The sequence below is a fragment of the Grampus griseus genome, assembly GCF_964374135.1.
Source record: "Grampus griseus genome assembly, chromosome: 1".
NCBI classification, from domain to species: Eukaryota; Metazoa; Chordata; class Mammalia; order Artiodactyla; family Delphinidae; genus Grampus; species Grampus griseus.
In genome coordinates, this window is record NC_139017.1 from 100835899 (window position 1) to 100863227 (window position 27329).

Consider the following 27329-nt stretch of genomic DNA (forward strand, 5'->3'; position numbering starts at 1 on the left):
CGCCTCTGGGGTCCGCGCTTTTTGCCGCGGCTTGCGCCCGTCTCTGGAGTCCGCGCCCTCAGCCGCGGCTCGCGCCCGTCTCTGGATTCCGCGCTTTCAGCCGCGGCTCGCGCCCGTCTCTGGATTCCGCGCTTTCAGCCGCGGCTCGCGCCCGTCTCTGGATTCCGCGCTTTCAGCCGCGGCTCGCGCCCGTCTCTGGGGTCCGCGCTTTCAGCCGCGGTTCGCGCCCGTCTCTGGGGTTCGCGCTTTTAGCCGCGGCTCGCGCCCGTCTCTGGAGTTCCTTTAAGCAGCGTTCTTAAACCCCTCTCCTCACGCCCCAGGAAACAAAGAGGGAAGGAAAAGTCTCCTGCCTCTTCTGCAGGTGCAGGCTTTTCCCCGGACTCCCTCCCGGCTAGCTGTGGTGCACTAACCCCTTCAGGCTATGTTCAAGCCGCCAACCCCAGTCCTCTCCCTGCGCTCCGGCCTCAGCTCTCAGCCCCGCCCGCCCCGGCGGGTGAGCAGACAAGCCTCTCGGGCTGGTGAGTGCCGGTCGGCACCGATCCTCTGTGCCGGAATCTCCCCGCTTTGCCCTCCGCACCCGTTGCTGTGCACTCCGCAGCTTCGAAGCTCCCCCCTCCGCCTCCCGCAGTCTCCGCCCGCGAAGGGGCTTCCTAGAGTGTGGAAACTTTTCCTCCTTCACAGCTCCCTCCCACTGGTGCAGGTGCCGTCCCTATTCTTTTGTCTCTGTTTTTTCTTTTGCCCTACCCAGGTACGTGGGGAGTTTCTTGCCTTTTGGGAGGTCTGAGGTCTTCTGCCAGCCTTCAGTAGGTGTTCTGTAGGAGTTGTTCCACGTGTAGATGTATTTCTGGTATATCTGTGGGGAGGAAGGTGATCTCCGCGTCTTACTCTTCCGCCATCTTCCGCCTTCTCCTGTCCTCAGTTCTTTTCATTCTTTTTTCTTTATTCTGCTCTGAAGTAGTTATTTCCACTATTTTATCTTCCAGGTCACTTATCTGTTCTTCTGCCTCAGTTATTCTGCTATTGATTCCACCTAGAGTACTTTTAATTTCATTTATTGTGTTGTTCATCATTGCTTGTTTCATTTTTATTTCTTTTAGGTCCTTGTTAAATGTTTCTTGCATTTTGTCCATTCTATTTCCAAGATTTTGGATCATCCTTACTATCATTATTCTGAATTCTTTTTCAGGTAGACTGCCTATTTCCTCTTCATTTGTTAGGTCTGGTGGGTTTTTATCTTGCTCCTTCATCTGCTGTGTGTTTTTCTGTCTTCTCATTTTGGTTATCTTACTGTGTTTGGGGTCTCCTTTTCGCAGGCTGCAGGTTCGTAGTTCCCGTTGTTTTTGATGTGTGTCTCCAGTGGCTAAGGTTGGTTCAGTGGGTTGTGTAGGCTTCCTGGTGGAGGGGACTAGTGCCTGTGTTGTGGTGGATGAGGCTGGATCTTGTCTCTCTAGTGGGCAGGTCCATGTCTGGTGGTGTGTTTTGGGGTGTCTGTGGACTTATTATGATTTTAGGCAGCCTCTCTGCTAATGGATGGGGTTGTGTTCCTGTTTTGCTAGTTGTTTGGCATAGGTTGTCCAGCACTGTAGCTTGCTGGTCGTTGAGTGAAGCTGGGTGCTGGTGTTAAGATGGAGGCCTCTGGGAGATTTTCGCCGTTTGATATTATGTGGAGCTGGGAGGTCTCTTGTTGACCAGTGTCCTGAAGTTGGCTCTCCCACCTCAGAGGCAGAGCCCTGACTCCTGGCTGGAGCACCAAGAGCCTTTCATCCTCACGGCTCAGAATAAAAAGTAGAGAGAATTAGTAGAAGTATGAAGAAAGAAAGAAAGAAAGAAAGAAAGAAAGAAAGAAAGGAAGGAAGGAAGGAAGGAAGGGGAAAAGAAGGCAAGAAGGAAAGAAAGGAGGAAGGAAGGGAGGAAGGAAGGAGGGAAGGAAGGAAAAAAGAAAGAAAAGAAGATACAGTAAAATAAAATGAAGTAAAATAAAGTTATTGAATTAAAAAATAGTTATTTAGAAAAAAAAGAGGGACGGATAGAACCGTAGGACAAATGTTGGAAGCAAAGCTACACAGACAAAATCTTACACAGAAGCATACACATACACCCTCACAAAAAGAGGTAAAGGGGAAAAAATCATAAATCTTGCTCTCAAAGTCCATCTCCTCAATTTGGGATGATTCGTTGTCTAAAGGAGGGAAGGAAGGATGGAAGGAAGGAAGGAAAGAAAGAAAGAAAGAAAAGTATAATAAAGTTATTAAAATTAATTATTAAGAAAAAAAATTTTAAAAAAAACAATGGACGGATAGAACCCTAGGACAAATGGTGGAAGCAAAACTATACAGACAAAATCTCACACAGACACATACACACAAAAAGAGGAAAAGGGGAAAAAATCATAGATCTTGCTCTCGAAGCCCACCTCCTCAATTTGGGATGACTCGTTGTCTATTCATGTATTCCACAGATGCAGGGTACATCAAGTTGATTGTGGAGCTTTAATCCGCTGCTTCTGAGGCTGCTGGGAGAGATTTCCCTTTCTCTTCTTTGTTCTCACAGCTCACAGGGGCTCAGCTTTGGATTTGGCCCCGCCTCTGCCTGTAGGTCTCCGGAGGGCGTCTGTTCTTCGCTCAGATAGGACGGGGTTAAAGGAGCCGCTGATTCGGGGGCTCTGGCTCACTCAGGCCGGGGGGGAGGGAGGGGCACGGCGTGCGGGGCGGACCTGCGGCAGTAGAGGCCGGAGTTACGTTGCATCAGCCTGAGGCCCGCCGTGCGTTCTCCCGGGGAAGTTGTCTCTGCATCCCGGGACCCTGGCAGTGGCGGGCTGCACAGGCTCCCCGGAAGAGGGGTGTGGATAGTGACCTGTGCTCACACACAGGCCCCTTGGTGGTGGCAGCAGCAGCCTTAGCGTCTCCCGCCCGTCTTTGGGGTCCGTGCTTTTAGCCGCGGCTCGCGCCCGTCTCTGGAGCTCCTTTAAGCAGCGCTCTTAAACCCCTCTCCTCGCGCACCAGGAAAGAAAGAGGGAAGAAAAAGTCTCTTGCGTCTTCGGTAGGTCCAGACTTTTCCCCGGACTCCCTCCCGGCCAGCCGTGGCGCACTAACCTCCTGCAGGCTGTGTTCACGCCGCCAACCCCAGTCCTCTCCCGGCGCTCCGACCGAAGCCCGAGCCTCAGCTCCCAGCCCCGCCCGCCCCTGCGGGTGAGCAGACAAGCCTCTCGGGCTGGTGAGTGCCGGTCGGCCCTGATCCTCTGTGCGGGAATCTCCCCGCTTTGCCCTCCGCACCCCTGTTGCTGTGCTCTCCTCCGCGGCTTCGAAGCTCCCCCTTCCGCCTTCCGCAGTCTCCGCCCGCGAAGGGGCTTCCTAGTGTGTGGAAACTTTTCCTCCTTCACAGCTCCCTCCCACTGGTGCAGGTCCCGTCCCTATTCTTTTGTCTCTGTTTTTTCTTTTTTCTTTTGCCCTACCCAGGTACGTGGGGAGTTTCTTGCCCCTCTTTGGGAGTTTGCCCCTCTTTGGGAGGTCTGAGGTCTTCTGCCGGCATTCAGTAGATGTTCTGTAGGAGTTGTTCCACGTGTAGATGTATTTCTGTTGTATCTGTGGGGAGGAAGGTGATCTCCGTGTCCTACTCTTCCGCCATCTTCCTCTAAACCTCCCTGAAGTCTTTTAAAGCAAACCACAGACAACATTTCATCCTCACATATTTCCCTATGTATCTCTAACATAAAAACTTACTTGTTTTAACAAAACCACAGTGCTATGATCACATCCAACAAAATTAACATTAATTCCTCAATATTACCAAATACCCAGTTATGTTCACTTTCCCTCTGATCGTTACAGCTGGTTTGTTCAGATCAAAATAAAAAAAAATAAGGTCCACAATGGCAATTTAATTGATGTGTATCTTAGATCCCCTTTCATCTGTGACAGATCTTATTGGAGATAGCTAGGAGGGAGAGTCAACAGGACTGAGTGATATCTTGCCATTGGCACACATTTTTACCTGCTGGCTTCCTCCCTTCCTACCTGTTCTTCTCGGCAATTAAAGCGCTTTGCCCAACATACACTGAAGCTATTTTCAGGGAGTTTGAAAAGTAGTCATGGCAAGACCAAAGCCTAGGCCCAGTGTTAAGGTTAAGGAGAGAAGACTCTTCTCAGGGGTATAGTTTCACTGGTGGCTTTGCTGCTCCTTCCTCTAGAAAATTCTCCACCTGTCTGCGTTGTAGCTCTCATATGTAACAAAGCCTTTCATATTACAGTTAGAAAGTAAGCCTGAAATGTTGATGCTCCAAGAGTGTACGTACACTTATTCTTCAGTTCAGAGTCAGAGAGAATACGAGGGCTCCTGCACCTACAGCCAGGAGAGTGGAGCAGGACCACAGCTAGAAATAGGAGGCTGGGCTGCTCAAAGCCTAACTCCACCTGCTCCTCTTCTCTGCCGCAGCTGGATCAGTACACCCATCATTTAGGAGAGCCACACTGGCAAATAAAAAGGCAAGGCTTGTGGTTTGTGGTCCATAAATGCATGAATCAGAATTATATGTTGAGCTTGTTAAAATGAAGATTCCTCTCCAGGCCTACTCAAGATGCACACTTGAGTTTGAAAATCACAATCTTAAAAGTTAGAATGCAGTCCTAAAAAACAGAGGCTCGGTGATTCAATCATTTTTGAAACTATGAAGAATGAAGTTATTCATTCAGGACTTGCACTTGATTTCCGGAAAACAAGGTGTTCACCTCAGGCTCTGGGACTTGGAGCCAGCAAGCTTGTGAACTTCCATGTTCCCCACCGCGGTGGAAAACGCACAAACAGCTCTGCATCGCCGCGTGGGCCTGGGGTCACCAGAACACTGGCGTCACTTAGAGAATCGATTGCAAGGGAACTTCTCTCTCTTTAAGGCTGCCAATCGCAGCTTTAAAAAGAAAGGTTCTGGAGTTGGCCGAATCTTCCATAAGAGTGGTGCTGACAGAGGAAGAGACACAACCTGTCTGGAAAGGACATAAAGGGACAACAATGACAAGGAAGCCCGAGGTGAACAGGTGGGCACCTTCTGCACGTGGCCTTCCTTTACACCCCAGCAGCTGTGCTCTGTCTTCCTTCCTCCAGGAGCCTTGTCTGGTGTTGCTAAACCAGCAATCAGAATCACTTTGGTGTATTTAATGTCACCATGAAACTATTTGTGATTGCCTAGCTCAGCAGGGCTGAGAATAAGAACCTCTGATTTTCTCGAGTAGACGAAAGAAGTTTGTTTCTGAAAGCAATCTTTCAGAAGAGGTTCCGTGATCAAAAAGAAGGGAGGAAATATTTTTCAAGCATACAGGAGATCAGATAGCACCCGTGTATATATGTAGAACTACATATATATACTATATTTTTAAAAATATTTTTTCCTATAAATTACAGCTTCCCAAACTCCTGGACAGCAGTTCTCAAGGTATCAATCTGAGATCGTGGGGAAGAATATTATCTGATATGTCGCCAAGAATTCAAGAAGTAAGTGGCTTGATGATAGTAATATAATTTCATTATATCTTTCCACCATTTTATCACACTTATTACGTCAGATAATTTAATTGTACCTCAGACCTGTTCAAGGAGAAATACATTTGATCTTTCCATCTAGCAATTTCAAAAACCTGTTCATATCCTTAATTATCTGTGCTCCTGGGTCGGAGGCAGTAAGAAAGGAACTGTTCGTCTAATTTCACACCTAGAAAGAAATAACACTTTGTCTGGTGTAGCAGATTATTAGTGGACTGACAGCTGAATCTAAGTCTTTCCACTCTTTCTGATGTGATCCAATATTCTATTATGCTCTTGAAATCCACATAAATCTATACCATTAATAGTAATCGCATACACTTACACAGTGCTTACAGGCACTAAGTGTCTTACATACATATTACATACTCATTTCATCACAAAGATAGTGACTTTTTGTGTTGTTTTGTAAAAGATGCGCACAGTTTAATCAAACGCCAAGCCTTCACCCATATATAAAATGATTCTCCACTCAACAGATGAGAGGTGCTGGGGTCATAATGATGAAGAGACAGATATGGTCACTGCCTTGTGAAATGTATAGTCCAACAGGGAAGAGAGATGTGAAATGAACAATTATCTTCAAGTGTAATGAGGATTATGAAAGAGAGGCAAAAGGGGAAATATAATTTTCCCTAAACTTTTTTTCCCCTCCAGTATTCTCAGCTGACTTGGGCTTTGCCAACCTGGAAAACTGCATGGTTAGAATCTCTCCTCATAAAACTAAGCTCAGCCTGCGCAGAGTGCCGTGCAGGGAAAGTTAGAGAAGGGCCCATTGTGCTGATGGCCACCTGCTGCAGGGGGAGTCTGTGTTTAACATTCTTTTCTTCATAAGCATTTTAAAAATTCATATCAGTATAATAGGGTTGAAGTTGCTAGAGAATTTTTTTTTAATCTCCAAAGCATATTAAAGCTCTTAATTCCATGTGGGAATTGCAGAAGGTTTCTTGTCTATCTAGATAGCAAGTCTAGCATTCGTGACTGGGTTGACGCAGATGGCCCAGTTTATGTTAACTAATACTAGACTGTTTGACTCTGGAACAGCCCCTTCATCTCGGAGCGCTTTGATTAAATGAGCAACATAATAATGGTAGTAACCCCTTACAAGACTGTCATAAGACTTAACTATTGTTGAAGCAGTTTGAGATTCCATCTTTATTATTGAAGCCTAGACTGCGATTATAGGCATGACTCAATATGTGGATTCTACATGGCGCTCAGCAGTTTCAGAGAGCAAGTGTTGGCATGTGGACAGAGAGGAGATGACCGGTAAACATCACTTATTGCAGTGGGAGAACTGTTTTCAGTCTCACCTGTTTGAATCCTAATGGTTTTTTTTTTTTTTCTAATGGTTTTTTAAATCCCCAAGTGCCTTTGAGAATAAGTAACCAAGTGTGTTTTGGGAATAAAAGCAGCATGATTTTTATTTTGTATTTTCCTTTAAAGTCAAATGGTATTATGGGAACTGAGACCCTGGCAACTCTGGCAGCCCTCAACTTAGTTCTCAGCATTTTAGATCTACCTTCAGAAAACAAGGCCACTGAGTGCCACCAGTACCAATATGGAGAGATGACCACCAGCCTCTTCTTAGTTTGGTGAAGAATTTAAAAATAGTTTTCCCAAGAATGGAGACTTCATCTGTTCTATATTTGCTTAGATCTTAAAACACACACACACACACACACACACACACACACACAAACACTAAAAGAAACCACAAACCACACATTTCAGGGAAATGGAAGAGTTCACATTTGGTAAAGCTAAGCTAATAAGAAGATAATTTTCCAAATATAGAAAGCTAAATTCTAAATTATTTGGCCAAAGAAATTTGCCCCGACTTTGCCTTTCTAGGACAGAGCTACTCCTCTATTTTATTTCCCAGTTTTCCAGTAGCTCCATCTTGGTAGGATAACAGAACCTAAGAACTGACTGGTAGAGAATTATTCTCTATGTTTCCCCAAGGACACATTCCCAAGGAATTCAAACTAAATGGACTGGAAAAGAGAAATAATATTGAAATACTTTGGAGGTTAACTCTTTTATTTTCTTTAAGGCTCATCCTAGTTTCCTCCTAGGCCCTGAGTGGATGGCAGTAGATTTTATTTCACAGCTGGATTAAGGATTGCTAAGCATATATATGTTTTCTTTCAAACCTGGAAATCAAATGCCTATGCAAAGGTCTCCCCAAACTTTGGAGCTTTGACTTCACAGTGGATTGTGACTCTGACTACCTTAGCATAACCTGAAGCCTTTGCCTTGCCATAGTTCATCCACCGACCAAGTGTTCAAGACTTGCTGTGGGTGACCAGGCCACTCGTGCAGACTGGAGGTCCAGAGACGTTCACACAGCTGATGGGCACCCTGTCTGACCTCTTGTGTGGCTACCCAGAGGGAGGAGGCTCTCGGGTGTTCTCCTTCAACTGGTACGAAGACAATAACTATAAAGCCTTCCTGGGGATTGACTCCACAAGGAAAGATCCTATCTATTCTTATGACAAAAGAACAAGTAAGTTTTCTAAGTCCTGCATATAAATTGGCTTCTGATGTTGGTTAAGCTGATGGGTTAACACTTCCAGGTGAAATTAATCCTGGGGTTGATTTTCCCTTGGTCTTGTTGAAGGGCCTTGGGCAAAGAGGCTTCTCCTTCCAGAGAGTCCATTTCCCCAAGCAGGAAGCGGGTAGTGCTCATAAAGAGTTCTGGAAGTGAGCCATGGAAAGAGCTGAGACCCACTGGGAATGGGAACGGAGGGGACGTTTCCCGCTGATCTGATTGAACTAGGGTTACGTTCTAGAGGAAGAGAAAGATAAATGAGGAGGCAACCCAGAGATGCAAGCAGAGCTGGGGTCAGAAGGGCTCTGGAGAGTAAACATGGCTGTGGGATGTTTTTACAAACACAATGTAGTGAAAATCCGTGTGTGTAGTACTGAATTATTTTCCAAATGGCAAGTTGCTGGCAAGTTATCTTTCCCACCTTTCACTATTTTTTTTTGGCTCCTGTGGGGTAAAGGAGGGTGGGGTGCGGACGAAATGCAGCTGGGCAGCCCTCTAGTTAAAAATTGAAAAGAAGCAGCAAGGCACACACCAAAAGCAGCTGGGCCCTAAGACAGCCACACACAACAGAGAAGTTAAGCAGCTAATTGAAAGGAAATTATTGAGACTAAAGCTGAGATTGCAAGGGGAGGCCTTGTTTGGCCTCTTGGTCCCTTTCATCTGAGAATGGCCTCTGTTCCTTGCAATAATCATAAGCAGGCTTCTCAACCTTCCTCTAAAGCAGAAAAAAAACCACAAGGCAAGCCCCATCCTTTGTTTCTCTGATGAGGCCTTTATTGAGATGCACTGTGGCATTTTTACTTACTAATGATGAGCTTGTTATTGGTGGGGTACAGCCTATTAATTTAGGTTATTTGTCAAATCCTCCAGCGTACAGTTGAATGAGACATGTGATTTGAACACACTAATGACTATGTTTAGCTGTGAGCAACGGGGAGTTTCTGTAAAATCTGTCCCTTCTCTCCTGACAGCAACCTTTTGTAATGCATTGATCCAGAGCCTGGAGTCAAACCCTCTAACCAAAATAGCCTGGAGGGCAGCAAAGCCTTTGCTGATGGGAAAAATCCTCTTTACTCCGGATTCCCCCGCAATACGCAGGATACTGAAGAACGTAAGGTCCCAGCTGGTCTTGTCCCTTCTGCCTTCTCCTCTGGCTACCCAGTAGAATGAGAGTGTGTGTGCATGCATGTGTGTGAATGAGTGTGGTGTGTGTGTGGTGCGTGTGTGTGTGTCTGTATTTTTTACTGTGCCCTCCTGGTGGTGGGCCTCATGTTTGCTTTTTGCTAAGTGGACTCTTGGTTCCTCCCCCATCCACAGACATCATTGGAAGGCTTTGCACCAATGCCCCTGCCTGGCCCTCCCCTCTCTATGCAGCCTACAATGAGATTTTCTTCCTCACTGCCTGAATTCTATCCCTAAGGGAAGAGTTCACAGTTCTCTGAAGCCTGGCTACCCGGAACAGACAAAGATAGGGAGGAAGGGAGGAAGAGCATTTACTCACAGGGAGTCCAAATCCAGCTTTAATGAGGTTCTGAGACAATAACATCATCAATATTATGAGTACCTCTGAGATACTAAGAAATAAGATTCTGTCAATCTGGGAGGGTGGGAAATAGCTGATTGTTCTGGGAAATATCAATCAACTGAGAAAATAAAGACACTTCCGTGAAAAGCCTTCCTACATATTGAGGGTTTGTGACAGGAAAGGTACAACCAAGATTCTTTCTCACTTTTTCTCTCTCCATTCTTTTGCTGTCTCTGTCTGGTTTTAGGCCAACTCGACGTTTGAAGAGCTGGAGCGTTTCAGGAAGTTGGTCAAAGCCTGGGAAGAAGTAGGGCCCCAGATCTGGTACTTCTTTGACAAGAGCATGCAGATGACCATGATCAGAGTACGGATGGTATTAGAGGTCGGGAGGCGGGGGGAGGAGAAAGGCCAGGAAAGTTCCATCTGTTTCCTTTGCCCAATAGAGGGTTAATCACCCCTGGAGTTAGACCAAAATATAATAAGCACCAGTTTTGGAAGCTGTCATCATGTGGAATCACCGGCTTTGGGTGGGGTATAGGTTTCTGAAACTCTGGGGAAATGTGAAAACCACCATAAGACCAGTAACCTCCTGAGGTTTCTTCCTGTTATGAATTCACTTGAGGGCCTCACATTCAAAGGGGCATCTCCCCAAGGGGCCAGCTCTGTAACTGCAAAAGGTGGTTGAGTGTGTCTCTCTGGTCTCATTTTCAGTTTCACAAAACCAGGAGATAAGAGTCCTGCATAGCAGGGATAATTAAAAGGGAACCAAAGAAAATCCTTAAGAAAAAGAAAGCTTCCTATATGCCATTTCCCTGCCCCTCTGCCCCATCCCCACATACACGTCTCCCCTCTGTTGTAGAGACCTATGTATTGGGGGAAAATGGGGTATAGATAGATATGCCTTATGATGGAAGAAAACCCACTAGATTTTTAGGGAGGCTTAAAGTCTATCCCATTTGTTAAAAATTAGAAATGGCCTAAAAACAAGACCAAAGATCCTGTGGAATTCTTTTTTTTTTTTTTGCGGTACGTGGGCCTCTCACTGCTGTGGCCTCTCCCGTTACGGAGCACAGTCTCCGGACGCGCAGGCTCAGCGGCCATGGCTCACGGGCCCAGCCACTCCGCGGCATGCGGGATCCTCCCGCACCGGGGCACGAACCCATGTCCCCTGCATCGGCAGGCAGACCCTCAACCACTGCGCCGCCAGGGAAGCCCTGTGGAATTCTAAATGCTATAACTGTATTGCTTCTTCCCAAGGACACCCTGGAGAACCCAACAGTAAAAGCCTCTTGGAATAGGCAGCTTGGTGAAGAAGGTATTACTGCCGAAGCCGTACTGAACTTCCTCTATAGGGGCCCACGAGAGGGCCAGGCTGATGACATGGACATCTTCGACTGGAGGGATATATTTAACATCACTGATCGCACACTACGCCTGGCTAATCAATACCTGGAGGTAAGGGCAGCAAGCCACCTGAGGGCCGCATTGGGCCCCTCCAGGACAGCCCTGTAGGTGGAACCAGAGATCCCTTAGCAAGTCAAGTGGTCTTGGGTTTCAAATCTCACTCTCCCCACTGAAGAAACAAGAATTCCCACAGCCCCCAGAGATGGATCCTGTTCTCTAACAGCTTATCCACAATTAAATAGTTCCCTCTTCACATCTTCTGCCTCCTAACAGCTCCCTGACTCCTCCTTGGCTACTCCTTCTGCCTTGTAGCTCATACAGTGTCGTGTCTGTCCTCAGCCATCTCCTGTCTGCCATTGCTTCAGTGGCTGTCCATTGGTATGTCCACCAAACCTCAAGTTCCGAGGTCCCCTTGCTTGCTGGACACTCCCACCCCCGGGTTATACAGGCACATCAGCCTCAACGTGTCCAAAACAAACTTGTATTCTCACTACCCATAAAACCTATCCTCCTTCAGCATTTCCTATCCTGATCACAGTCCTCTGCATTTTTCCAAATTCTCAAGCTAGAGGTTTAAGGGTCAACCTTAAATCACCTTCCACACAACAGCTCTCATTTACTGTGTAACGTTTTGCCAAGCACCGTGCTAAGCGCTTTTACGTACCTTAGCTCATTCAATCCCCTGATAGCTCCATCAAGTGTATGCTATCATCATTCCCACTTACAGGTGCAGAAGCTGAGGCTTAAAGAGTTTAAATAAGATCCCATCTCACAGCTATTAGGTAGAACAGACAGGATGCAGATCTGGTATGCCTGAATTCAGAGCCTGCTGTCCTGCCTCCTCCACTGCCTCTGTTACGTCCAGTCACTGAGCTTTGGCTCCTCATCTCTAGCTATTTCTCCACTCCTCCTCTTGCTTGCCAGGCTCTCTGAGCCCCAGAGGCCTTGTCATCTCTCCACTAGCCTGTTCTAAAGGCTCACTCCCTGGACTCCAGGGTCCAGTCTCTGTTGGTTCAGGCGCTTCTCCACGCTGACACCAGAGTTACATTCCAAACACACATCTGCTGGCATCACTGCCACTCTTACAATCTTAATGACTCATCCTCAGGGAACACAAGTCCCTTCCAAACCTGCTCCAGCCCACCTTCCCAGCCTCTGCTCACTCATACATCTTCAGCTCTGCTCCACAGCTCCTCCCACCACCCTCAGGGACACCCCAGCTTCTCATGATTTCATCCTTTGCAAATGGCTATTTCTCTGCCTATTTATGAGAGCCTTTTTGCTTAAGTGAAAAAGAGAATTTACTGGTTGACATAACCCGGAAGTTCAGGGGACCTAGGACACTGTGTCCTTCCATCTTACCTTTCTGCTTGCCTTGGCCCAACTTTGATCTCAGCCAGACCCTTTCCATTTGGTAGTGTGTCAGCTGCTCACAGCCCTCAGTGGTCATCTTTACCCCAAAAACTACACAGAAAGAGGGAGTGGCTTTCCCGTAGCATACATAATACTCCTAGAGAGTTCTCAAATTGGCCTGGCCACTCTACCTGTCCCCAGTCCCTCAGCAGATTGTGTACCACCACGAGGTAAGGCAAGCGCAGTTAGCTTCCTCTGAGTCTCATGGACTGTGCGTGATTACTATGAAGTGGGGGAGGGTATTTCTCCGAAAGAAGAAACACAAGGCAGAGAAGTCTGAAAGGACTTTTCCTTCTCCATCTACTGAGCTTCTCTTCATTCACTTTTTGAGACTTAGCTCTCAAATGTCACTTCTGCTTCGACATAGGTTTAGTCACTCACTCCTCTGTGCATCCCTGGCCCCCTCTTTACATCTCTTTCAGACCGTATTCAAGTTAGACTCAAGTTAGCGGTTAACATGTCCGTCTCTGGCAGATCAGCAGGCTGGAGTTATCAGAGTCAGGGAGCCCATCCTAGTTATTTTTGAATTCTCGACCTCAAACTTCCAGGGAACATCTCCACCTGAGGGCTTATCACACCTACCATTGGGCCTCATGTCATATAGAACCATTAGCAGGTAGAAGATGCTCTGGGCAATAGGAGAGGGAATTAAGCCAGTGGCCCCCAAGAGCACGCCCCTCTCCCCAGACTCCTTGGTCCTGAGGATAACTAACTCGTGAGAAAAAGCCCGGCACCTGCTGTCACCACAGTGCTCTTAAAGACTCCCTGCTGCCCTTGGTGCCACCAGAATTTCCCCGGAGTGTGTGATGCTCCCTCTCCAAAACCATGGAAATATCGGCACAGGCTCTCTAGGTGGCGTTTCAGAAGGGGTCAGGTGTGGCAGCAGCACGACCAAAGTTCAGCTCATTACAAGGTGATTCCCAACTTGTCTGAAGACAAGAATGACCATGGGTGCTTTTTACAAAACAGATTTCTGGACACAAACCCAGATCAACTGACTCAGAATTCCCAGGGAAGAGGCCTGGTAATCTGTATTTTTACAAACCTGTTAGATTGGTGGGAGCTTGGAGTCCCCTTGTATGATTACTCAATTGACATCGTCTTCTTCTCACGGTGCCTCTACCAGCTAAGTCCCCATCCCTGGCCATGCCCGCCACCATCCACCACTGTGCTTATAATATAGGCAGGATTTTTTAGATGGGGTGCAGATGGAGGCAATCTCTTCCTTTATTCTTGCAGAATAGAGTTCAGTGGGTCTCACAATATTTTTGTGAGGTACTACGTATCAGTATAAAGAATACTTCTTGTCTTAGGTTTGACTTGACATTTGCACGGTGATGTAAAGGGCTTGTTTCCTTGAAGGCTCTTTTTTTCCATGTAGCTTGTGCTTAATGTAGCACCAAGCACCCAGCAGATACTTAGTATATATTAAATGGTTAAGAATTCAGTCTCTGGAGCCAGACCACCTGGGTTCAAATCCCTGCTAGTTGTGCCTCAGTTTCTGCATCTGTAAAGTGGGGATATTAATAATACTTACCTAATAGGCTTGCTATGAGAATTAACTGAGTTAATTCATGCAAAGCACTTAAGACAGTGCCTGGCATTTAGTAAGCACTTAATAAATATTAACTTTTTAGTAAAATTCAAACAAACAAAAAATACTGTTTGGGAGGAGGAGAGTGGAATTAGTGAAATCAGGCCCAGCCACTGAGCCACTCCTGGTGCTCCTCTAGGGATTACAAAACTGCTAATCGCATCTCACATAAGCCACCAACACTTCCCTAGGGCCCTGCAATCCCATTAGCCCAGCGAAATGCTCCTAAGCAAAGGCCAAGACTGCCACAGGTCAATGGCCTGCCCCAGGGGTTCCTAAGAGGGGTTTTGATGGTGGCAGAAACCCAGCAGGTAATTATGCTGAGGTTTCTGATCTTCCTGCCCTGGGGAGCAGGGGAGCGGGAAGACGGAGGAAAGTGATGGGGAATAAACTGAAAGGAGAAGGGGGGGAGGGGGGCTTGGGGGGGGTGTCTGAAAAGCGGTGAGGTAGAATCCAGTCATTACAACTGGTCCTGGAATTTTCTGCTTGTGTTTTGGGAAGTCTGGAGGAGCTTTGGAAACTCCCCAGCTCTCATCCTGAGGACTACTCGTAGCGGACAGGGCATGAAAACCTCTTCGGGATGGCTCTAAGGGCCTCTCCGGGACAGGGCAGCAAGCATGTTCCTTCATAGGCTGTTCAAGGCTTGACTGAGCCTCTCCTTTTCAGTAATATGACTTTCATTAAAGAGCTGTGAGAACTTCTGGGCCAGCCTTGATGCCTACTTCCCTGCCTATTCCAAAAACGAAAAAAATCATTTCAGGAAAATTCAGCAAAAATACTCTAAAATGTAAATTATGTCAATTGAGGTCAGTGCTGCACTCACATGTGGTATTGAACAACAGAAGGTCCAAGAACTAAGAGCACACTTTTAAGCCTTTTGTCATTACAGGAAAGGGGAGTGATTCAGTAAGTTTTCTCTTCACCTAATAGAAGGGCTAAGTCCTCTTTCTTTCTGCTCGGGGTGAGGGCTTAGTTACTGGAAATCCACTGAGTATCCTGGAGAGTGTCCCATTCCTCCCGAGCTGCCTTGCTTGGTCATTGTGTGCCATGTTAGGCCACTGCTTGGGGCACCTTCTCACCTGCCAGTGAGGATAAATGGGCCTGGATCTCTGCCCATGAGCTACATCACTCTGGGAAAGACACTTTACCTGCTAAGGCTCAATTTTCTTATCTGTAAAATCCAGATAGCACAACAGACCTCACAAAGTTGTTGTTAAAGATAAAGTGAGTGAAGTGTGAAGGGCACTCAATACATTTGTGCCATGACTAGTTAAACCTGTGTATAAATTCTCTGCCCCCGATTCCCCATCTCTTCGGTGGGGCTGTTAGTGCCCCCCTTTCCAAGCAGCTGTGAGGATGAGATTGGAGAGGGCTGGGCACATAGTAGAGCCATTTGATGCATGGCAGCTCTTTCTATGAACCACAAGGATGTCCACCCTTGAACTACAGACCACGTGAGGAACGTAGCTTTTTCTCAGACTCACTTTGTGTAAGCATTAACCAGGATGTGAAGCCACTCTTCATATTAACCTTGTGAATTGGCTTACAATCAGGACTTTCAGTCCATTCCTGAAGGCCCAGGAGGATGTCTCTGGGGCCATTCTGGCCCTTCTGTGGACAGTGGTTCAGTGGCTCCAGAACTCCTTTTTTTTTTTTCTTACATCTTAATTGGAGTATAATTGCTTCACAATGGTGTGTTAGTTTCTGCTTTATAACAAAGTGAATCAGTTATACATATACATATGTTCCCATATCTCTTCCCTCTTGCGTCTCCCTCCCTCCCACCCTCCCTATCCCACCCCTCTAGGTGGTCACAAAGCACCGAGCTGATCTCCCTGTGCTATGCGGCTACTTCCCACTAGCTATCTATTTTACATTTGGTAGTGTATATATGTCCATGCCACTCTCTCACTTCGTCACAGTTTACCCTTCCCCCTCCCCATATCCTCAAGTCCATTCTCTAGTAGGTCTGTGTCCTTATTCCTGTCTTACACCTAGGTTCTTCATGACATTTTTTTTTTCTTAGATTCCATATATATGTGTTAGCATATGGTATTTGTCTTTCTCTTTCTGACTTACTTCACTCTGTATGACAGACTCTAGGTCCATCCACCTCACTACAAATAACTCGATTTCGTTTCTTTTTATGGCTGAGTAATATTCCATTGTATATATGTGCCACATCTTCTTTATCCATTCATCCGATGATGGACACTTAGGTTGTTTCCATCTCCGGGCTATTGTAAATAGAGCTGCAATGAACATTTTGGTACATGACTCTTTTTGAATTATGGTTTTCTCAGGGTATATGCCTGGTACTGGGATTGCTGGGTCATATGGTAGTTCTATTTGTAGTTTTTTAAGGAACCTCCATACTGTTCTCCGTAGTGGCTGTACCAATTCACATTCCCACCAGCAGCGCAGGAGTGTTCCCTTTTCTGCACACCCTCTCCAGCATTTATTGTTTCTAGATTTTTTGATGATGGCCATTCTGACTGGTGTGAGATGATATCTCATTGTAGTTTTGATTTGCATTTCTCTAATGATTAATGATGTTGAGCATTCTTTCATGTGTTTGTTGGCAGTCTGTATATCTTCTTTGGAGAAATGTCTATTTAGGTCTTCTGCCCATTTTTGGATTGGGTTGTTTGTTTTTTTGTTATTGAGCTGCATGAGCTGCTTGTAAATTTGGGAGATGAATCCTTTGTCAGTTGCTTCATTTGCAAATATTTTCTCCCATTCTGAGGGTTGTCTTTTCATCTTGTTTATGTTTTGCTTGGCTGTGCAAAAGCTTTGAAGTTTCATTAGGTCCCATTTGTTTATTTTTGTTTTTATTTCCATTTCTCTAGGAGGTGGGTCAAAAAGGATCTTGCTGTGATTTATGTCATAGAGTGTTCTGCCTGTGTTTTCCTCTGAGAGTTTTATAGTCTCTGGCCTTACATTTGGGTCTTTAATCCATTTTGAGTTTATTTTTATGTATGGTGTTAGGGAGTGTTCTAATTTCATTCTTTTACATGTAGCTGTCCAGTTTTCCCAGCACCACTTATTAAAGAGGCTGTCGTTTCTCCACTGTACATTTCTGCCTCCTTTAGCAAAGATAAGGTGACCATATGTGCGTGGGTTTATCTCTGGGCTTTCTATCCTGTTCCATTGATCTATCTTTCTGTTTTTGTGCCAGTACCATACTGTCTTGATTACTGTAGCTTTGTAGTATAGTCTGAAGTCAGAGAGCCTGATTCCACCAGCTCCATTTTTCGTTCTCAAGAGTGCTTTGGCTATTTGGGATCTTTTGTGTTTCCATACAAATTGTGAAATTTTTTGTTCTAGTTCTGTGAAAAATGCCAGTGGTAGTTTGATAGGGATTGGATTGAATCTGTAGATTGCTTTGGGTAGTAGAGTCATTTTCACAATGTTGATTCTTCCAATCCAAGAACATGGTATATCTCTCCATCTATTTGTATCATCTTTAATTTCTTTCATCAGTGTCTTATAATTTTCTGCATACAGGTCTTTTTTCTCCTTAGGTTGGTTTATTCCTAGATATTTTATTCTTTTTGTTGCAGTGGTAAATGGGAGTGTTTTCTTGATTTCACTTTCAGATTTTTCATCATTAGTGTATAGGAATGCCAGAGATTTCTGTGCATTAATTTTGTATCCTGCTACTTTACCAAATTCCTTGATTAGCTCTAGTAGTTTTCTGGTAGCATCTTTAGGATTCTCTGTGTATAGTATCATGTCATCTGCAAACAGTGACAGCTTTACTTCTTCTTTTCTGATTTGGATTCCTTTTATTTCCTTTTCTTCTCTGATTGCTGTGGCTAAAAATCCTCCAGAAAGTAGGCATGGAGGGAACTTTACAGAACTCTTTTTGCCCTTGCAGCACCTCCTCAATAAAGGGCTTCTATAACCTTATTCATCCCATAACCGTGTTTAGTCTTTCCCCTGATCCCCTGCCCTTAGCAGGGAAAAAAAAACAAACAAGAATAAAGGACAGACTTCCTGGTCAGAAGGTGGGCAGTCAACCAGGGAAAGGGGTGAAGGTGACATTTTGGGAGCATCACATCTCTAACACATGGAAAGAGTCATCTCTACAGGCCTTCTGATCACCCTCTTCTCCAAATCTAAGGAGGCTGAGGGCAAATGAGTCTTCATGTAGGTAAATATCTTAAACTGGTATGTGTATACTCTTACGTTCATAATTTATATGTCTTATTCACATATATTTTTCTTCTGAGAAAAGCACAATTAGAAAAATTCCTCTGATAATCCTTTAGTTAAAGCAAATATCCACACCCCTCCCCTTTGATTTCCTTGTTTAGCGAAGGGTTAGGCCTGGCACAGATGTAATACTATTTAGAATTCACCGTGTATTTAAATTTCATAGTATATTTGAATTTCAGGTCTTGAATTTAGCATCAGAAAGCTGAATTCAGCCACACTTTAATATGAAAATACCTCTGATCAAGGCATAAAATTGTACTTTAACCAGGTACAACTGCCTTTCCCTAAGTCTTGTAAAAACATGTATTCATTAACTGCTTTTACCTCTGCTGTCAACACACTCAATATATGTGCATAACTCTTTATTATCTACATGGTGATTATCTTGTTGATGAATTATCAGTAGGGGGACTTTTTTGGACCACCTTTCCTCTGTACCTTGCATGGTCCTGGCCACATGCCACCACCACCCAACCAGAATGTGCTCAGGGAGCGTACTTTTCAGGCTATCCTAAATAAAAATAGGATTAGGAAGGTAAAGCTACTGATCATGTAATTTACTTTAGTCAGATGTATAGGGATTTGCATAATATCTGTCCTAGTGCTTTCTTCTGTTGATTCATTGTCTCCAAATGTGCAGTGGGAGGCTAGGGAGAAGTAGAGGAAAGGTCAGAAGGGTACAAAAGTCTACACCATTAGAGCAATATTATTTTAAGAGCCATGAACTGGATCATAAGCAACTCATGGGCAATGACCTTATTTTATGGCTCATCGGTCTCTCAGAAACATAGAACTGGGCTGAGGAAGGAGAACACAGTTTAGGGAGGAGTGGGGGTCGGCTCGAGTTGTAGGTAGAAGAAAGGAACTTGTGTTTGAGCCTGCTGTGAGCCAGCCACTATGCTGGGCACTCTTACATGTCATCTCATGCAACGCTCCTAACTACCTGCCCAGCAGGCGTAATTGTTATCATTTTATAGAATTAAAAACTGACTTGCCTAACATACCACAGCAGATAAGACATGGATCCAGAATTCTAATCCAGACCTGTCTGGCTCTGAAGAGGAAGTTCTTTCTTGTACCACAAGGGGCATATTAGTAGGGTGTTCAGTCAGTATTGTTTGGATAAATTACATAATGAGTTGGTTAGGGACAGCAATTATTTTGTTCTATTCAGAATAACAGACACTATTGTGATTCAGTCTTTTCTGTTTGGAAATAACTAGGTTTAGAGTAGGAAACCAAAGAGATTTGAGCTCATTCAGTCATTCATATATTCGCATGAATTGAACTACCTACCTCTGAATAAATACAATTAATCCCTGACCCCTAGAAGCTCACATTCTATTGAGAGAGATAAGCTTGTCATTAAATAAGGCCTTAGTAGTGGTATCTCAAGGAGCTGCTAGAATTCAATCTAATGGAGGAGAAACAAGTTACACAAATCCAAAGTCAAAATGTCACAGATCCTCCAAGGACTGTCAGATATCTTCCAGATTATCTCCTAAATCCCCCTTCCTCAGCCTCTCCATGTATGGCCTCTGTTTATTACGGCCTGTACCATCTCTCCTAGCTGGTCTCTGGGCCTCTGGTCTCTCACTGCTTCCGTTCAGCTCCCAGACTGCCTCCAGTGAGATCTTTCTGAAACCCCAGTCTTGCTATAATGTACCAGCTCTGTGATTTCGGGCAATATCGCTGTTCCCCTGCCTGAAAAATGAGGAGGATAAGTGGAGCCACAGCCAGGGCAGCGTTCTCCAGTGTGGCTAGACTGGGTATTTGTGACTGGCAGACCCTTTCAATGGTCAGTGCCCAGCTCTGCTGATTATGAAATATTTTTAATATGGTAACACTCACCTCCCAAAGTTGTTGGAACGGTTAAACAAGAAAGCGTTGAGAGCTAAAATCCCCTGCGGTTGTCAGCCAGGCTATTCTGTCTTTCCCTGGACCTAACTACACAGGAAGCATCACCTGGTGGCTTTGTCCTAGTGAGTCTTCATGCTCCAACCTGACCTTTTTATTTGTTTCATTATTGTATTTATTTATTTTAGAAACGGACATTTTTTAACAGCTGTGTATTTCCTATCCCTTTGTTTTCCTGTCATGGTGCATTTCCTCACTCTCTGTGGTTGAACATTTCAGACGTCTGTCCACGGTGCCCGGTGTGTTAGATAAAATGTATGGCAACGCCTTTGGCCTCTACCTCACCAACTCAACCAACTCAAACAGCCCCAAACTATTTTATCCAGTGGCTTTTTCCACGTGTTGGGAAACAAATCTTGAGTGTTATGGTCTAGATATGCCAGGAAATTCATTCTGGGATGTTTGCCCGCATCCATTGGCATTTTCCAGAAGGAACCCCACGTGTCTCCAGGTCCACCAGCGGGACCACTTGAGACCTCATTTGGCATTCATCAGCCACTTTGTTCTCAGCCTGAGTGTGGAAGTCAAATTAGTAAGAGGCAGGATTGTAGAGGCCGTGTCTCTCAGAGTGTAGTACTTTTCTTATCCCTGAAGACTCATCATCCCTCACATGTCCTGGGTGTATTAGTCAAAGTACTGTGTCAGCACAGAGTACCAATCCCCTTTGATTATCAGGTTCAAGCAGAAAAAGAGATTCTTTCTCTCTTTGCCTCCACTGGACATCCTTTCCCACTTAATAGATAATTTATCTATTACTTAATGTATTTGAATTAGAGCTGGAGAGGTCACAGTTGAAGAAGGAAGCCTGCTGCTACTGTAGCTTCTTCTCCCAAGGTAGTGTTTGATTTAGCTGTGTAAACAAGTGACTGCATTCTCCAGAGGTCTTAAACACAGCTGCCTGCCCTGGAGAGAGCCACACCTCTTCCGCCAGGGTGCACTCTGGTTCCTGGTGAGTATCAGCAAAACAACAAACAAGGAATTGTAGGATATGTGTGGGCTTCAAATGGCAGTGGTCCTGCCACCCAGATTTTGGCCACAGTGGTTGGGAACGGAAGGAAACAAGGAAACCTCTTCTCTTGCTTTACTGCCCTTGGCTATCCCAGGGCATTATAACAATCCTCTTTGAGATTCTGAATTCTGCTTGCAAAATTTGCCCAGAATGGGCCTCTGAAGCCGTGAGACAATGAATTTTTAATCAGTGAAGATGCCCTTTGAATTTTTTTCCCAGTACTGGTGCTATTTTTATGCTGAGCCTCTTACACTAGCCATTACTTACCTACCTACAGTATTCTTCCCTAACATCCGTGGTCACACAGTTTCTCTCTGTGTAGAACCAAACAGCTTTTATAAACAGACTCTTTGGCTTCAGTCTCATTAGAACCTACGATGTGTTAACTTACAAGCTAATCAGACCACACCAGATATGTCAAAATCCGAAACCTTGGTTAAGGGTTTAGTCATTCATCATTGTCTCGCCAACACACTCATGTATACACTCTCATCAATATACATGCTCGTTAGCCAAGATCTTAACTTCAGGGACCAGAGCAAGTACCAGAAGGGAATGAGGTCATTTGCTGTTAGGCAGGTGGCCTCCCCATGAGAATGCAAGGGTACATCATGAATCATACCTCAGTGGATGACCCAGGGACTTCTGACTCATGTCCACATCTGCAATTGCTCTGCCTTGACCTCAGGAAGATGTTCTGGATTAGCTTCATAAGACCTTCCTCTGGTAGAGTTGTCTGACTTTCACCTAAGGGCCAGTGAGCAAGCTAGTGAACACCAGTGGCTTAGGACCCACCCCACTGCCACCCTCCATTGCCCAGGTGGACACAGAGCTTTGGCTTCTGTCCGTTGCATTGTTCTAACTAGATGAGTTGCTATAGATCAGCTTGGGATGGCTTATGTTCCCAGCCATATTGTTTTTAAAAAATAACTGCCTTCTTCCCCAGACAAACAGCTGTCATAAATGAAAGGTAATCTGGCAGGGGCTTAAAAGCCACTAGACTCTTGATTTTCAAGATATTTTACAAAAACAGTAATAAAAATGGTATTCATCAAGTCCTCATTCCTTGTGAAATAGTTTAGTATCCTACATGGTTAAAACACAGGCTCTCTCCAGAGGAAGTTTGCTCATCATGCCTCTTAAGAGAGTTTGGAGTGATAATCATAAAGTGGTTGTGATGATTCAAGGGGTTAATATAAGCAAAGCCCTTGGACCAGTTTTGGTCATATTGTGAGCCTGCAGTAAGCATCAACTTTTATTCTTACCAGGCAGCACTGGCTGGCCCTTCCCAAACAAGTTCATGTGATCTTTAGAACACACCTATGAGGCAGGCGTATCTCCAGTTCGCAGATAGGGAAAGAGAGGCCACACAGTTAGGAAATAGCAGAGTGGGGATGGCATTCAAACACTACCCTGTACCATCTTTCCAAAGATGATAATTCAACTCTGAAAGTGGGTCAGATGTTTCAGGGTAAAAATGAGTGTTTGAGAACCTTTTGGTTTTGTTTTTCCAGAGAGTATCAGGGTACCAGTCAAGGGGGATGCAACAGGAAACATGACTGTGAATCAGCTGCCTGATAAAAGAGCCAGGATGGAGCCCACGTCATTGCAGGACTCAACGATATCACTGAAAACATCAGTGCTTATTCCAGTATAGATTTCCCTTTAAGACATGAAAGGAGAGTTCAAAGAGAATGGGCTAGATTGCTCGGAAAGTCACATTATTAAAATGTGTTTGTTTTTATTAGCTTTTTTGCTTCACTGAGAGTTATACTCTTATTAACATTATATCAAAAATTCACCTTTCGCTAATTTCTCCTAGTTTACCATCTGATTTCGGGTGCACAGGATTATGTTCAAAACACACAGTAGTAAAGTTATATTTCTTGCAGCATTTGGGACTTCTAAATTTGAATTAATTCAATTCAGTAGACACTTACTGAGTCCCTTTCATGAGGAAATACTGTTCCAGAGACCTAATGAATAAGACATGGCCCCTGACCTCCGGGAACTTACTGTCTCTAGAGCTGTGCTAACCAATGCAGTAACCACATGTCGCTATTTAAATTTAAATAAATTAAAGTGAAAGAATCAGTGCCTCAGATGCACTAGCTACATTTCAAGTACTCAATAGCCATATGTGGTTACTGGCTACCATGTTGGATAGGGCAGAAATAGAACGTTTCCATCATTGTAGAAAGTTCTACTGGACAGTGCTGACCTACTGGACAGGGGCAAGAGATCTTGTTTAGGAATTCTGTTGCTCCGACTTTGTAGTTGGAGTATGGCTTACTCTTAGAGCAATGTGAAGGAACAGCAGTACCCTTCAGGCCTGACACTTGAAAACATGGATTCATATTCTGCTTCTGACTTATATTGACCTGGAGCAAGGCCCTAGGATGCCAGTTTCCTCATCAGTAAGCAAGCACATCAGACTGTAAGACCTCTCTGTGACTCCGTCTGTCCAAGGGCCCTGTGATGCTATGAGGGAATTGGTAGAATACTCTGTGTGTGTGTGTGTGTGTGTGTGTGTGTGTGTGTGTGTGTGTGTGTGTATGTGTGTATGTGTGTGTGTCACAGCTAAAAGAAACTGCAGAGAATTTCCATCTCCCCAAGAACTTTCATGATTATTTTAGAAATTTAATTTCAGGTTCACTCTGTTTGTCAATACTAAAACTCTATATATGCGGTCCTAAACTCGACAAACTGATTTAAAAGAAGAGAGAGAGAGATTATTTTAAAATAGAGAGAGAGATAAGTAATAGTTGTGCTCTCTTACTTTGCAAGACAGTCATGAGCACATGGAGAGCCTGTGGATCAGGCTTTGCCTGTGGCTCCTGGTGTGGGAGGACGTCTGGGCCTGGAGTTGAAAAATGGGGAGAGAATGCAGGCTCTGCCACCGTCTAGCTGCGTGACCTCTGGTAGGTCTCCTCTTCAATAAAATGAGGATTCCAGGTAACTCACAGGCTCTGTGGGAGAGTTAATATGTTCCTTTAAGCCTGTGTTACATCAACGGCCTTCTAACCAGGCTTCGTGCTCCCCCTTCCCACCACCAGTGATCTCTCAGAAACATGGTCTGATCTCATATGTCATGCCTCTGCTTAAAACCCTACAGTGGTTTCTTGTGGCTTTTTAGGGTTTGCCAGGAAACTCCTGATTTTAGCATAGAAAGCCCTGCATCCCATGAAACCTCTCAGTTGGCTGGTCACCCTGCAAACCCAGCAGGGCAACTGACCTGGTCCCCACCTGCCTTCTTAGTACACATCTCTTACCTCTCACCTCTGCTCACCTATGTTCTTCTCTGTACATTGGCACAAGCTGGGGAGTGTTTGACAAAATGCTGATGCCTTGGCCCTGCCTCTTGAGAATCTGATTTCATTGTTTGGGGTGGGACTTGAGTACAGTTGTCCTTTTAAAACTCCGTGATGGTTCTAAAGCACAGCCAAGGAAGGGAACCACTATTCTATTCTTGCAGGTCTCCAGAAACCCTGCGAGCTATTCCCTGTGCCTGAGCTGACCTTTCCCTTGCTTTCTTCCCTTGGCTAACTCCTGCTTATTCTCATCCTGCTCAGGAGTCTCTTCCTCCAGGCAGCCCTCTGGGACACCCCCCCCACCCCTCCACTGGGCTGCTAGACTACCCTAGGCTTGCTTTCACCAGAACCTGATCATTCTGCATTCTGATTGTTGGTTTACTCCAACCCTCTCCCTCATTAGGTCTGGAGTTTCTTTTAGTAAGAGATTTTATCTTTCCTCCTTGTATCCCCTGGAGCCAAGCAGGCTCTGGCACATTGCAGGCTCTCAGTAAGTATTCCATGAACAGATTAATCAAGACAAGGCCAGCTGACCTCTTGTGAGTTACATTCTAAGAAAGAAACATTGCACAATAACCCCAGTGTGTTATAGAAGCAGGAGGTTAAGGATAAAACACATCCAAGTACAATACAACGCTTTAACAAATCTGTAAAAGTGGACAATTCCCAATATTCAAATTAAAAGAAATTCTTAGTTTTGCTCTTTTCTGGGTAATGATTTTTTTCTCTTCTGGGGGAGAAAAAAAAAAGACATGTTAGGAAATTCCTCCTCCATCCTCATTACCTGTCATAAAATTGTAACTGGGAATGATTTCCCTGATGAAATCACTTTGGCTTTCTGTTATTTTCTTTCTTCCTCCTTGTTCTTGCCTCAGCTGGCCATCCTTGTGTGTTTGCAGAGAGGCAGGAAGGTTTACCGCTGGGACTGTTTCTCTCTCTCTGTAAAACTCTTTTATTAGCAGGCTTTCTGATCTTCAAAGCAGCTTGTATCTGATGTGACCCCACTCCCTTGACTCCCCATGCTGGGCAGTGAGAGCGGGGAGTATTTTTGTCATTTTGACGACTTGCATACTTCGACAGCCCGATAGTGCGGTCCTCACTAAATCTGCAGGGATGAGAGCAAGTCAGCGTTCCTAAGCCCCCCTTTCACCCCCAAATCTAGACACTGAAAACTTGACACCAGACCCCGGAGTTAAGCAAACAGTAAGTTTATAGGTCTCCTTGCTTTTGACCCATCCCCTGGGGCAGCGTCCCTGATCCTCTGCCATTTTTTTGCAGTTGAGTCTTTGCAGGTGGTGCTCCTCAAACTCTCTCAACCTTTGTGATTATCCACAGTGCTTGATCCTGGATAAGTTTGAAAGCTACGATGATGAATTTCAACTCACCCAACGAGCCCTGTCTCTGCTGGAGGAAAACAGGTTCTGGGCTGGTGTGGTATTCCCTGACATGTATCCCTGGACCAGCTCCCTACCACCCCATGTGAAGTACAAGATCCGAATGGACATAGATGTGGTGGAGAAAACCAATAAGATCAAAGACAGGTGATGTTTCAGGAGATCTCAGAAGGACCTGGGCATCCCCAGTGATGTATGAGGCAAGGAAAGGGGGCTCCTATGGGCTCAGGCCACCTGTCTCCTTCAGGGGCAGAAAGGTTACTCAGAAAGGCACAGAAGCACTTTGGTATCAAAGAACTAAGCTAGACAGTAGATCCTGCTAGTTCGTGGGACCAGGAGAGTTCAGCTACCCTGTCTTTACCCCCTCAACTCAGAGCTTGTCCCTGGCTGGCCTTTGTGCAATTTGGAGATGAAAACCTCTAGGTACTGAGTTATCTTCACATAGAAATTCTGCAAATGAGGTTTCACCAAAGTCCCTGGGAAATTACGTTTGGTACAGAGTAGGGGATTGAGACTGGACTCAGCCTGTAAATCAATTAAATTAAGTTAAATCAGAGGAAGTGAGATATTTTGTAAAGCTCAAATTAGAGTACTTGAATGAAAGCAATTACAAATCGTGCTGTGGCTAATGTTCATAATTGGGATTTAACCTGTGAACTGGAAAATAGAATCAGATAGTGTGGAAAAGTTCAGGGGAAAGTTTCAGGAGAGTGAATACGGAGTCCCCTCGTGCTTATGACCAATGAGTGAGCTGTCCATTCCCATTCCCATCCTTTGTCCCTCTCTCCGGTTTCTTCTTAGATACTGGGATTCTGGCCCCAGAGCTGATCCTGTGGAAGACTTCCGATACATCTGGGGCGGGTTTGCCTATCTGCAGGACATGGTTGAACAGGGGATCACAAGGAGTCAGGCCCAGGTTGAGGTTCCAGTTGGAATCTACCTCCAGCAGATGCCTTACCCCTGCTTCGTGGATGACTCGTGAGTCTGAGGTCCCAGTCCCGCTCCAGGACAAGCTGATCAGGTTGCTGGGGTGGGATGAGGTGGAGGTGCTCCCCAGGCTTCAGTCTCTTTGGAGGAAGAAAACCCGGGGCGTGGGGCCCGGCTCAGGGAGAATGGAGCTCTGATTGAGAAGCCTGCTTCTCCTTGACTCCAGGCAGGGTCACATGAACAAGTGGGAGAAAGGAGCTGGTGTTGTGGGAGGAAAAGGGAAGGTGAAAATTAAAGCAGGGGAAGTGAGGTTGGGGGAGGGGACAAAGGCTTTTAAAATTTCCACTACGTAGTATGTTTGGTATGTGGAAGGGTTCAGGTCAGAGTGTTTGCCCTGTGACTGCCAAAACAGCAAACTAGGACTCTGCATCACAAGTAGGTCCGGTTCCTAGGAGCCTTGGAATAATGCAGCTCCTTCCCTAATTAACATTCTCATGATGTATGCTTAATGAAAAGGTAGAGGGATGTGTT

The 27329-nt window shown here is 45.2% G+C and overlaps 1 protein-coding gene across 1 annotated transcript in view; it reads left to right on the forward strand.

The window, feature by feature from the left end:
- The window catches only part of ABCA4 (ATP binding cassette subfamily A member 4), a gene marked incomplete at both ends in the record, with an annotated part of 143058 nt that overhangs the window by 45322 nt on the left and 70407 nt on the right, over positions 1-27329 (forward strand). Inside the window, 7 exons of the mRNA XM_082663876.1 lie at positions 5392-5481; positions 7798-8038; positions 9055-9194; positions 9856-9972; positions 10866-11063; positions 25813-26018; positions 26673-26849. Coding sequence (XP_082520002.1) covers positions 5392-5481; positions 7798-8038; positions 9055-9194; positions 9856-9972; positions 10866-11063; positions 25813-26018; positions 26673-26849 — 1169 coding nt within the window. The remainder of the gene's footprint in view (positions 1-5391; positions 5482-7797; positions 8039-9054; positions 9195-9855; positions 9973-10865; positions 11064-25812; positions 26019-26672; positions 26850-27329) is intronic.